At 44.0% G+C, this 13,565-nt stretch overlaps 1 protein-coding gene across 2 annotated transcripts in view; it reads right to left on the reverse strand.

Moving 5' to 3' along the window:
* Positions 1-10,201, reverse strand: part of Rell1 (RELT like 1) — a 69,965-nt gene extending 59,764 nt beyond the window's left edge. For both annotated transcript variants that reach the window (XR_006147234.1, XM_042678193.1), the window contains exon 1: positions 10,020-10,201. Coding sequence is in view for 1 of the 2 variants with exons in the window: in XM_042678193.1 (XP_042534127.1) it covers positions 10,020-10,107 (88 nt within the window). In the remaining variant the exon portion in view is untranslated. The remainder of the gene's footprint in view (positions 1-10,019) is intronic.
* Positions 10,202-13,565: the final 3,364 nt, after the last annotated feature.

Consider the following 13,565-nt stretch of genomic DNA (forward strand, 5'->3'; position numbering starts at 1 on the left):
TGAGACAGAAAGCCCAGTGAGGTCTTCAAACTTCCACCCCTTAGTGAATTCTTCAAATCTCTTCCCGGTAGAGGAATCCCAGAAAACCACAATGTCAGTGTGCATGCGTGGGAGAAGAGACTTGCATGTTAACAGTATTGCAAGGAATTCTTGTTTTTAAATCCTACCTGTCACGTGATATGTTATATACAGGCTCTTTATAAAGCTTCAACCTCTCAGATAAACGTAGCTGGCTGGTTCAAGCTGCAATGATGACAAAGCTGTCTAATCCGTGTCTTTTCTGGAATTAATTAAAGATACTGCCTTTATAGGACTGCCATGTCAAAATTTTATTAAAAAATCATTTATAACCAAGCATGGTGGACATGCCTGTAATCTCTAAACACTAAGCATGGGTTGGCAGGAAGATCTAGAATTTAAGGCTAGCCAGAGCTACATAGTGAAATCCTGTCTCAAAAAAGAAAAATTTGTTTTCAAAAATCTAACCACATGTAAATTAAATCATTCCCTTCCAATATTTACTCAAAAGGCAAGTGGATAATTTCTAGGAATTTCTTGAATAATCATTTGTTTTATACTAAAAAACACAAATCTGTGTTCCAGGCATAAGATGCCTTGGTTTTCTCTTTAAGTGGATGGAACTACAATGAAAAAGGAAACCAAATGAACCACAACTTTCCTCTACCAGTGCCAGGAGGCATAGCATAGCATACCACAGCGGGCACAGAGCTTTGATAGGAAGCTCCAGCTTTCCCTCCTGTGTGGCCCACACAACAAGCCTTCCTTCCTTCATCTTACTAGTTCCTTGTGGGAAGCCGGCTTCCTCATGATTGCAAGAATTAAATCTGATCAAGCAATCAATCAGCATGATTATATCTCATGTCTTGTTGGTTCAACAAATACAAACACAACATACACAACTGAGCCATAAACCTGAGGGCCAGATAACATGAAGGAGAAGCAAGGAGCACTTCTGCCCTCCCTGTCCCTACACAGAAGGCAAGGCTGCAGTCCAGACGAGTAGAAAAGAAGAAATGGTGCCCTGATGTCAGCTTGAAGGATGTCAGCAGGATATGGGTAGTGATGGAAAAAAGGACTTCAACACTCACCCTGATGGCCAGATCTTAGAACTGTCCTTGTGGCAGAACTGTCTGAATCAACTCCTCTCCTCTTTCCCCTCCCCAAACATATCCAACAGCTGTAAATGAGATATCCTGGGAATCCAGGGCCATAGTGTTTGTTAACATGTCTGCTAAAAACAGAGGCTATCAAATTTTTTAAAAATAAATTTTTTTTTAAAAGAAAAAGCTTTCCTGTAACTCAAGACAAGATTCCATCTTTGCACAAAGAGCCCCTTCCTGTTCCCATCCTTCCTCCCCTGACAAACTACCCTCGACCTGCCCTGCCTGACTTTACTCTCTCTCTCTCTCTCTCTCTCTCTCTCTCCTTCCCCCTCCTCCCTCTTTCTTGGTCTCTCTGCCTAGTAAAAAGAGAACTTATTTGTAAGGGAATTGCACCATTTCTTCTCCAGCCAGGCTGAAGATTTGGTTGCCCTTCTCAGTTTGAGTTCAATAAACATGTTGGCCTGTGGGTTTTTTTGTCTTCCTGGTCTTTTCCTAATTCATACTCCTGGTACTCGAAATCTTTCCTTAATAATATTTCCTCACAGGTAGCACAGGAGTTCCATTTGAAAAGGGACACAGCCCACCACACTTGTTCTATATTTTCTCTCTCCACTCTTCCGCTGTTATGTAGCACTCAGCCAACATCACTAGGAAATGAGAGAGAGAAGCAACTTCTCCCTTCCCAGTTGGCAAACCACTGCTGCAACTTGGTTTACTATGTTGCCAATAAGGTACCATCACACAGAGTGGGTGACTTTTCTTTTGCTGATCCTGAGACTTGAACTCTGGGCCTGAGTGCTGTCCCTTAACTTCTTTTGCTCAAGGCTAATGCTCTATCACTTGAGCCACATTGGTGCCAGGCTGAGTGAACAGTTCATATGGTGATTGCCTTCCGGCAGACAGAGTCCCAAGCACTGAGCGCAGGGCATCACAGGGCAAGGGGTAGGAGGGCACACAAGCTAGTGTATGTGGGTATAGGTGTACAAGATCTCCGGTGTCTTCCTCTTTTCCATTCAGCCATGAGGGCTCCAGTCTTAATGAGTTTATCTACTGAAAGATTACTTCTAAATACCATATGAACATGTCTTACAATGGGGAGTAAATTTCAACCTGAACCCTTGGGGGACACATTCAAACCATATCTAACTCACAACAACTCCTCTCCTGGGTGACCACTAGTGGTCCACTGGCCTAGCTAATGCCCACAGTTTAACAGGTGTCACTTTAAAACCTCATTTCCTCCAAACTTGCCCAACCTGTACTAGAGCCCCATTTCTCCACCCATGGCCCACTCCCAGCTCAGCACTGGTACTCTGGCCACATGCCAGGCTTTCCTTGTCCTTAATATACCTCAGGGTGCTAATAATGATTTGCCTATTAGGTCGCTGTGAGCTCCATCCAAAGGCAGAGATTCAGACTACTCCATTCACATCAGTTGATCCTCAGTTTATAGCATGACAGTTTGTTAATATTTTCCCCAATGACAAAAATAAATGTTATCCTGTTCCTACTGTTTATGTCCCCCACCAAAAGTTAGAAAGTTAATCCCTAATTGATATGCTAATGATGTCTGGAGGTGGGGCCTTTGGAAGCTAATTAGGATTATATGAGGTCATGAGGGTATTTCTCAGAACGACAGTAGTAACTTTATAAGCACCAAACCATGAGCAAAATAGCTATTTTTTTTTTTTGGTCTGTCATGGGGCTTGAACTCAAGATATAGGCACTGTCCCTGAGCCCTTTCAATCAAGGCTAGTGCTCCACCACTTTAAGCCACAGTGCCACCTTGTTTTCTAGTAGTTAATTGGAAATAGGAGTCTCATGTGAACTTTTCTGCCCAGGGTGGCTTTGAACTGCGATCCTCAGATGTCAGCCTCCTGAATAGTTAGGATTATGGGCATGAGCCAATGGTGCCCAGCTTTCTTTATAAAATTTTTAAACTATCCAGTCTCATGTACTTTCTTATAACAGAAGTCAGGGTAAACAAATGGTCATGAACGGTACACAGTACTATGAAATTAGAAATATGGCACACAATTCAGATGCCCTTGAATCACTGGCTCTAGAACACAACTCAATTTGTCTTTGAAAAGAACACTGAATAGATTTGGGTTTAGAAAACTTTTGCAATGAACATGGTTGCTACTAGTTACCATTCTCTCTCTCTTAGATGACCAGGTATTTCCACCTCTGGGGCACTTGGTCCAGAGAGGCAAACAGACACAGGCAACCCAGCATTTCACCAAGCCTGGGGAAGAGGCGGAAGACTTCCTGCTAAGACTGAGCTAATTGTGCCAACATGAATTTTAGAAAGGTATAAAGAAAAAAACCTGAAGCCAAGAGTTACAACTCTGGAAACTAGCTCTGGCTTTCTTCCTTCCTTCACAGTTCTAAATATCTATTTTGGGTCTTGAGTCTCCAACAGTGAACAAGACACACACGTTACCAAGTCATTGGGGATGCCTGGGAATGGCAGACAATAAGAAAAAAAGTAAAGCCGGGCCGGTGGCTCACGCCTGTAATCCTAGCTACTGAGGAGGCTGAGATCTGAGGATCTCGGTTTAAAGCCAGCCTGGGCAAGGAAAGTCCGTGAGACTCTTATCTCCAATAAACCACTCAAAAACCGGAAGTGGCGCTGTGGCTCAAGCAGTAGAGTGCTCACCTTGAGCTGAAGAGCTGAGGGACAGTGCCCAAGCCCAGAGTTCAAGCCCCACAACCGACCAAAAAGAAAAAAGAAAAAAAGTACAATTCTGGAGTGATTAAGAATGTTGTATCACTTGGAGGAATTGGTGGGATTGGGACAGATGGGGGAGAATATGGAAAGGTGACATTGATCAAGATGCATTAAACTGGTATGCTCAATTGAAACCCCACTGTACAACTACTTAATGATAAAAATAAATAAAAAGCCAGACACCAGGGGCTCCTGCTTGTAATCATACTTTGAAGGCTAACTCTGAGGATCACAGTTAGAAGCCAGCCAGGACAAGAAAGCCCTTGACACTCTTATCTCCAATTAACCACCAAAAGGCAAGAAATACAGCTGTGGTAGAGTGTTAGCCTTGAGCATAAAAGATCAGGGACCATGACCAGGCCTGAATTCAAGCACCAAAACCAGCTTAATAAATAAATAAATATACACACATACATGCATGCATACTTACATACATAAAACGTGTGTCATCCTTTAGCTGTGTTAGGTTAAAGACAAATAATGTTTTTAGCACTTCCTGTGGACTATTGTGCCAAGCCCTCATGTATAACCTCATGATATAGATTATCCAAATATTCTCCAAATACAGGCTTAAAAGGGATTCAAATTGTTTCTCTGTACAATAGCACACTTCTTAGAAGCTGGGATGTAGTTATACAAAGGAGTATGCAAATAAGAAATGAAGGAAGGAGTGGAGAGCGCTGGCAGCTGGAACAGCCAACAGGACAGGCCCAGGCTGTAGCACTGTCCCTCTGTGGGACTCTGGGACACAGACCAGAAAACCAGTTTGGCAAAAGGAAGTTCTTGGTCACAAGAACTCAGGTTGCCTGAGTTAGCCATCACCCTCTACCCATCCCAACTCCCAAAAGTCCCTTGATGGATTTAATTTCTTTCTTTTACAAAGAAAACTGTGTCAATACCTGAAAGAGGAAAGCAGAGACCTTCAGCTCAACCTGTCCATCTACCTTCGAGGTCCCATTACAGTGGGCACACATCCATGAAGCCACCAGAATAAACAAAGCCCTGCTCTGCCCTTTGGTGCCACACATTTGAGAAGTTATTCTCTTCAGAGGGAAATTTGCTATTTAACAAAATCCTTCACTGGATTTTTGTGCTAGCTCTTAAATTTCTATGACGTTTTTGCTGTTTCTCCATAGGATATTTGGATATCTGCATTTGGATCCCAACAGATGGGAGCTGATAAATTAAGGAAGCTGTGTTTTGAAATTCAGGCTTTGTGACTCTAGAAAGGTAACAAGAAGTACATTGAACACACATTGTCACACTCAGAAACCTCTTCACACACAGAAACTTGTGATTATCACCATAGCAACTCCCAGGAAGAGTCAATCTAAGTGACAGAAGCATATACCATGAATTTCCCCTTGCTTCCAGTGAGGTTTACTACCCACAGCGCAACCAAAAGCCTACGAAGCTGACGCTCATGACTATAATCCTAGCTACTCAAGAAGCTGAGATCTGAGGATCATGGTTCAAAGCCAGACCAGACAGGCAAGTCTGTGAGACTCTGATCTCCAATTAACCACCAAAACAAAAGCCATAAGCAGAGCTATGGCTCAAGTGGTAGAGCATTAGCCTTGAGCAAAATAGCTCAGCAACAATATCCAGGCTCTGAGTTCAAACCCCAAACACCATTAAAAAAAAAACTATAAAAATATCAGTTTTCAGAGCATTTTGTACTAGGGGAATTCTCTGGAAAAGATGAAAGACATATATTTTAAAACAAAATCAAAAATAATCAAGGTACCAATTATTGTCTAACTAATTATTAAATGTTTTTCAGGAAAAATAAGAGAACATAAAAAAGTGAATAAGATCTACAGGGAGGCATCAATGGCTTCAAGAGTAAAAGACAAACATAATATGCGAACAGTGGCGGTGTGATCCTTTCCCCCTTTCCACACAAACTCTAAATATTTGGAGAGATTATCCACAAGTACCTACTGTGCTTCATTTTAGCTGAGAGACTAGGAAGGAGGGTTCTCCACTAAACTCCTAGACAGGAGCAGTAAGCTCTCAGGGGTCATCCTGGGCTTTTAAGCAACTTACCCTAAGTCACTGCAAAGCATCAACAACTCCAGAATGAAAACCATATAGTCTATGTACCTACACTTATTATGAACTTTAATTGACATAATAATATAAATCAAGCCTCTAGGACATTTAGTGGAAGGAATACAATTTTTTTTTTTAAAGAGGCACATATAATCCTACTCAGGAGACTGAGGTCTGTATAGGGTCGTGATTCAAGGCTGGCCCAAGCATCGAGTTCCCTGGACTCAATCTCCAAAACAACCAGCAAAATGAAGGGCTGGAGGTATGGAGGCATGGTTCATTTTTTTAAAAAAAGTTGCAAAGGGTAAAAGTCATGCCACCTTGCCATTTGCCAAGACTCTTCAGCAATATCCTCCCTAGCAGATAGCAATACCAGTTGGCACACTGCCCATGTCACAGGTAAGGAAATGCAGGCAGATATTTTGATGGCTCACCAGACCCAACCAACTATAAGTGGTTGGGACTCTCTTTGGCTTATGACTCAAGCCCAGGCTCTGACTCAAGGGATGCTATTACTTGGTGATTCTTTTTTTTTTTTTTTTTTTTGGGGGGGGGGGGGTCCGGTAGTGGGGCCTGAACTCTGGGTCTGGGTGCTGTCCCTCAGCTCTTCAGCTCAAGGCTAGGCGCTCTACCACTTGAGCCACAACATCACTTCCGGCTTTTTTCTTTTTGCTTATGTGGTGCTGAGGAATCGAGCCCAGGGCCTCATGCATGCAAGGCAAGCACTCTACCACTGAGCCACCTTCCCAGCCCCTTGATGATTCTTTATAAATATCTCAGGATAACAAGAATTTTCTTACTTAGAAAAACAAAAGCATTCAGTAATCATAAAAGTAGGCTTCAGAATTGAACAGATCTAAATCTATGTCAAAACCCAGCTTACATTAGAGTAACTTTCAACTTTCTCAGAGACTCAATTTCTTCACCCATAAACATAGAAATAAAATTATATAACTTACAGGATGTTCAAGAATCAAATGATCTAAGTACTTACACCAATGCCTATCACACACAAGTAATAACAAACACTGAATTATTTCAAGGAGAATAGTGTCTACAAGGTACCAATTCACTCAGATTTCTAATGTTAGTCTCTATAAGCCGTATCAAATTAATTACTATATATCATTAATTGTCCCAATATGTAATATATCATTAATTGTCCCAATATGTAAGCAGACCTCAACATCAGAGACAATTCATTAAAAAGTAACAAGGAAGCTGGGTGTAGCTATGGTTTTACAAATCTGTAAAGTCTACTATGGGAGGAAGCTAAAGCAAATAGATCATGAGTTGCAGGCCACCATTAGCTACAAAGCAAAACCTTATCTCAAAAAAAAAAAAAAAAATGACAGTGATCATTGATCACCTGAACTGGGTTCTCTCTCATTCAAATCCAACTTTTCAAACTCCCAAATAGTTTTCTTAATTCCTGTCTTATCTTTTTCTGTGTGGTGAATAGAGAAGATCAGAATTGCAAGGAGAGGGAAGACATGGCAGACACTTCTCAAATTTTTCACCATCCTTTTAAATTAAATTTGATCATGGAATCCTAAGCTCTGACAATTTTTTGTTTTGAAAACATTGCATGCAATATCCACTAGATGCAGCTACCTGGGCTGCTACCTGGGCTGCTTGCAAAAAGAAACTCAGAGTTTAATAAAAAAAAAAAAAAAAAAAAAAAACTTATATTTAGTATCTAAATGAGTAGTCAGGAGGCTGGACAGAAGCCCATAGAACCCAGGACCTTTCCCACCCACTCCTTCCTCAAGGCTAGATCTACTGTCTAGTAGAAGAACAGAAACACTAATAGGCCCAGAATCGAGTAACAAGAGAACATAAAGACATACATAAGCCAAGAAGTGGAAAATCATCCCTTCTGGTACTTGCGGTGTCTAGTTTCCAATGCTGCTACAAAGAGACAGAAGTTTCAGGAGACTCTTAAAAGCAGGAAATAGTAGATACTAACTACAGCTACCCACTGTGAAGCTGTCTTTTCTTTTTTTTCCCTCCTCTTCACAATTTCTGATACACATGTTTACAATTTTTTTGTATCTTAATTTTAAAATCTCAGTGAGACTGTTAGGCCAACATATTCTATTTTCTCTAGAAAACAGCAGAGTACAGCAGAAAGAGAACGAACTGCAGGCTCAAAGCAGGTTGTATTATGTATTATGTGTTTACTGTGTATTAAAGATACATACAAAGGCGCGCACGCGCACACACGCACACACGCACACACACACACACACACACACACTCATACTACTTCTAGTGATCCATCTCTGATTTAATGCTGACTGATAAAATACTTATATAAAGTTGGGCTCCAGTTGCTCCAGTGGAAAATAAAATACTTTACAGAGTCACAGAGAAAAAGTTTAGAAATACATGTAGTCAACCAGAAGCCAGAGATGACTGCAGCAGGCTCTCCATATGACTTCTCATCTCTTCCAATTTCCCATCTTTAATTCTAGGGGCTGGGAAGGTGGCTCAGTGGTAGAGCGCTTGCCTTGCATGCATGAGGCCCTGGGTTCGATTCCTCAGCACCACATAAACAAAAAAAGCCAGAAGTGGCACTGTGGCTCATGTGGTAGAGTGCTAACCTTGAGCTGAAGAGCTGAGGGACAGCACCCAGGCCCAGAGTTCAGGCCTTACAACCGGACCCCCCCCCCATCTTTAATTCTAAGCAGATTCGATGATGGCTACTCAGGAGATCTTTTGAGTAAGGCCTCAAAACTCAAAGATAAACTCATACTCTACAACCTGCCCTTTTCCTCATTCTTCTAAAGCATTAACTCTCCTGGAAGAGGTTACTTCACAATTAGAGTCACACAGCTGTCCTGAGGTCTGGATGTTGCTCAGAGAGGCATCAAAATGCAAACCAATTCCATGGATGAGTTTCTCCAGCTGATGAATGATTACATGCATCATATGCTGCATTCTTAACAATTTTACTCCTAGGTTAAACTATTTTTCCAAATTCTGGAACAACTCAGCCTGGCTAAATTCTGTACAACCACAAATCTGATCTGAACCTCATTAGGTACCTGTATGTCCCAGCAACGAAACACAAGATGAACACCAAAATTTCCCATCCAATAAAACAAGTCACCAGCTACCACTTCCCCCGGGGGAGATGGCTGAAGGAAATACAGATCTGTTAATAAAGACTCAGGAGATGCATCTCCATCTCGTTCCTTTCCCAAACTGCTCTGGGTTCTGTTGGAAAAGTGAAAGCCACTTGATCAATCAGTTTAAATGCACAAAGTGTGGGGCAATGTCTCCGGGGAGAAGACGGTGTATGTACTTTTACGGAGGAGATAGTCATTGTGGGAAGGTTTCCAGATGCTTATTATTTAGACCTGAAAAAGAGCCACCCCCAAAGGCAAACTTGGAAGAGCTTGCTGACGTCAGACTCAGCCTGTGGTAACCCCAAATGGCTACGGAGGTTTGAGTCTTCTCTTTTTTTCAAACTACGGCTGTGCGATGGTAATTAAGGGGGGGAGATGATGGTAAGAAATCCCCGGTGTGTGTCGATAGAAAAACAAGTGTGCGACACCGGGATTCCGCCAAAGTTAGACCTCCGTTGAGAACGTCAGCCCGTCGTTGGATCCTCGGGCGCACAGGGGTCTCCGCCGGTGCCGGCCCGGCCTGATCGCAGAAAGTTCCTGTTGCGATGCCAGAAGGAGGAGCGGTAAGTTTACAACTGAGCCTCCTCCGCTTCCGAGCCTCAGTTACCCAGGGTCCAGGAAAGGCATGAGGAATCCGAACCCATGCACCCACACAATGACCAGAACGTGGGAAAGTCGTGCAAACCGCTGCAGATTTAAAGATATTTGAAAGACACAAGGGGCCCCCCGAGGAGGGCGGCAGCAGGCCGGGCTCCGGACCCCGGAACCGCTCGCGGCCGCGGTGACAGTCCTCCGAGAGGCCGGGGGAGGGAGGGCGGGAGCCCGGCCGGCGGGAATGCGCCGCACCCCGCCCGGGCCACCCCGGGACGGCCAGCTGTGCGGCGCCGGGATCCCGCAGCTGTGCCCCGGGCCGCACGCGGGGTCGCCCACCCTCCCAACCCCGCACTTCCCCTGCCCGGCTCTGGCACTCACCCGGGGCCACCAGCGGCGAACTCAAGGCGTCTCCCACGAAGACGGCAGCGGCGAGGACCGCGGACCCCGGGAGTCCCCGCGGAGCCATCGTCGCGTCCCGGCGCCCTCCTCCGCGGGGCGCTGCGTCCCGGGCTCGGGCGGACCGTGCGGCTCTGCAGCCGGCGGGAGGACCGAGTGTCCCAGCGCCGAGCGCAGGACGAATCCCGCCCCGCGGAGGGCCCGCCCCAGCCCCACCCACCCCGGCTAGGCCACGCCCCTCCCCGCCAAGCCCCGAATTCCGCCTAATGGTCACGCCCCTGTGCCCCCGCCCACCTCGTCCTGGCTCCGCCTTCCGGTCGCTCCCGCTTCTCTCCTGACTGCTTCTGCCACACTGAGTCGGCCGTGGCCCCGCCCCTGCGCCACGCCCACCACGCCCGGATCCCGCCTCCTCTTGCTGAGCTTTCTTCCTTTCCAAATTCCGCCCGGATGCAACTGCCGGGACAGCGCGGGAGCCCGGGGCTGGGGCTGGAGGTGGGGGGGGCGGGGAGAGGAGGAGCGGGCGGGAGGGGGTGGGGTTAGCCCGGACTCAACCACTTGGGTTCTAGAACCAGGCCGGCGTGGGAAGGAGAGCCGGAAGGTAGCAGGAGCACTGCAGGGGCCGGCATCGCGGAGGGCACGATGCTTTCCCTCCGATGGCATCCATCCAGCTACCGTTGCCCACCGTTTCTGGTCCGGGGAGATTTCTGAATGTCAAGGGGGAAGGAATAGACATTAATATCTTCAATTGTTCCTAGGCCTGGGTCCCTGCAAGTGTTCCCATTAGGGCAACTACCTGCACACATTTCCAGGAATAACCTAGAGGGTTCTGTCGATTTTATTTTAATCGCATCTGGCATCTTGCAAACACTCCCACGAGGTTAGCTCTGCCGGTGTCCAGTCACTATCTCCTTCTGTCCCCACATCAGCTCTGTGACACGGGCCTGGTCCCATTTCACAGGCCAGGAGGTAGCTCCACTGAGTCTCTGCCACCATAACTGTGATCACTGTGGTTAGGTCCCTGTTGTGCTTGCCCCAGGCACCTGGCTCCAGGGCAGCATGCACTAAAAGGCAGAAACGTTTCTTGAAGTGGACTCGTCCCAGCACTGGTAGGGTAGGTGGCCTTTCTAAGGACATCCGCCTTTACTAACCCTTAGCGACTCCTTCTGAAACAAGGCCATGGAGTCTAAGCTTGAGGGAGAGGGGGGCATGCTTTGGCAGGCGCTCAACACTAGGCAGCAAGAAAGGGCTGATTGAAAAATGAGTTTTCATTATGGGTCTCATCCTTAAACTGACTCTGATGGTCTTGAGTTTTTAAAGGGAGGACTATTTATCCTCTCAGTAAATGTTCCCTGCCATCTGCTAGTCTATTGCAAACATTTACACCAATGTGAGAATTGCCAGCCGCAGAGTACCACAGATGGCTGAAGCTGAAGCATGGAGCTCCTGCCCTTTGAAGCCAAAGGCAGAAACTGCCCAGTTTATGTCTTACCAGAGCTGGCAGCACGTCCTGTAGTCTGACAGGCTTAGCAGGCCACCCTTCCTACTTTTATATCAATATAAAAATTGAGAATAGTGGTAGAGCATTTGTAATAATGATAATAGCGGCAGTGAATTTTAAGGGAAGAGATCCATGAGAGTTTCTAACTAAAGGAGAGAATTCCAGGCCTAGACATTGAGCTATAAATTATTAATGTTAGTCTGATTCATAATGTGCAGGGCCCAGTGCTAAGAATTTCAGCAACAGAGTATTAAACCAATTTTCAAGCCTTCCTAAACATGGAAATCTGTGATTACCTACTTACAAATCTAACCCTGGCTTTGGAATTTAGACTGTAACAAAATTCTTACATTAAAATATCCATTCAAAATATGAAATACCACCTCAAAATTGGATAATGTTTCACTTTTTCCCCATTGGTTGAACTTACTGTTCAGAAGTCAGGATCATTTTTAACAACTGATTGGAATAGGATGCCTGCTTATGGCTCTTCAGAAATAAAAATGCAGTGTTTACAACCGAAGGAAACACCATTCATCATCCACTAAGCCTCTTATTTTGCAGAGAGATGGTTCACTTCTCAGGTCTTGGGATAAGATCAGAACTCATAGCTTCCCTTCCCAGACTTTCTGTAACACTAACTACTTAAGATACTTTATAGTTATCTTCCTTTCATATTTGTGCATTTGCATATCTTGTTTAAAATAGTAAGGAAAGATGAAAGGAAGAAAAAAAGAAAATTGCCTTCAAATTATTTTTCAGCTCCTTTATTTATATGTATGCATGCCTAAAAGCTCACCATTTTATCTTAAATGTAAGGACTCCAGTGTAAGTGAAATTCTCTTTTGTATTAAGAAAAGAAACTCATATTACTTTGATGAAACAAAACTGGCATTCCAAAGCTAAGTAATCCCAAAGCTTTTCAGAAATCATATAGAAATAGTTGTGACTACGGATGTCAATTATTCAAGTCCTGCCCCCCATTTAGTAGGATCCTGTAATGAGAAGTTTCCCCTCGATTATTTCATGAAATCGTCACACAACGAGGGGATATTTTAAGAAGTATTGTTAGCAAGTAGAGCTGTGGCTCAAGGGGTAGAGTGCTCACCTTGAGCTAAAGAGCTCAGGGACAAAGCCCACACCTGTATTCAAGCCCCACAACCAACAACAACAAAAAAGTATTGTTAATGAGCCTCACTTCAAAGCTGTGAGGCCTTGGATTTAAGAGAGGGTGCTGAGCCAAACAGCTGCTGCCTGGCCCCGCTGAGATGTAATTCCAGAATCAGTTCACTCCAGCCTGGGCTTGCCATACACAGCAGTCTGCCTCTGAAATGCAGGAAACTAGTTCTTCACATCTTCCTTCCCAATACAACCTCTTTCTTTTATTTCATTATTGCATGTGTGATCTGTCCTCTCTAAACTGTTTTGATTATTGCTTACATGTTTTTTTTTTTAACAAGAATAATTTACTTATATGTGGGAATGAATTTTAAATCAGAGTGCACAGGATCAGATTGAGTAACTTATATAATGTGCTTCCCTTTCTAGCTGCTGTTGAGTCTTTTCTTCCAGTTTCTCTGACAGAATTTAGTTAATCATTCCCCTTTGTAAAAACCTTTCCTGTTTTCTTCTGTATGGCTAAGGCAGTAATTTTCATCGCCATCATTTAAATGCCTAAGTCTCAATTGACTGGTATGTACTCTAACTAATGTTGAACGTACTTCCACAGAAGTCCCTGTTTAAAAATATATATTCCATCTCTGATTTCCATGAGGTCAGCTCTCCTTTTGAGAGGTTATATGGGAGATAAATATATAGTTTTTCATATATATATTTAATACATACCATAATATATATTATGGTGTATGTATGTGTGTGTGTGTGTGTATATATATATATATGTATATATATATATATATGTATATATATATATATATATCTTCAAGGTAATAAATACAATTCTTTAAAGCTAGGGCTATTTTGACCTAACAAAAAATATGTACAGTGTTCTAGTGTCACCGATGGAGGTG

This window comes from Dipodomys spectabilis, unplaced genomic scaffold (assembly GCF_019054845.1).
Source record: "Dipodomys spectabilis isolate Male_0828 unplaced genomic scaffold, ASM1905484v1 ptg000043l, whole genome shotgun sequence".
NCBI classification, from domain to species: domain Eukaryota; kingdom Metazoa; phylum Chordata; class Mammalia; order Rodentia; family Heteromyidae; genus Dipodomys; species Dipodomys spectabilis.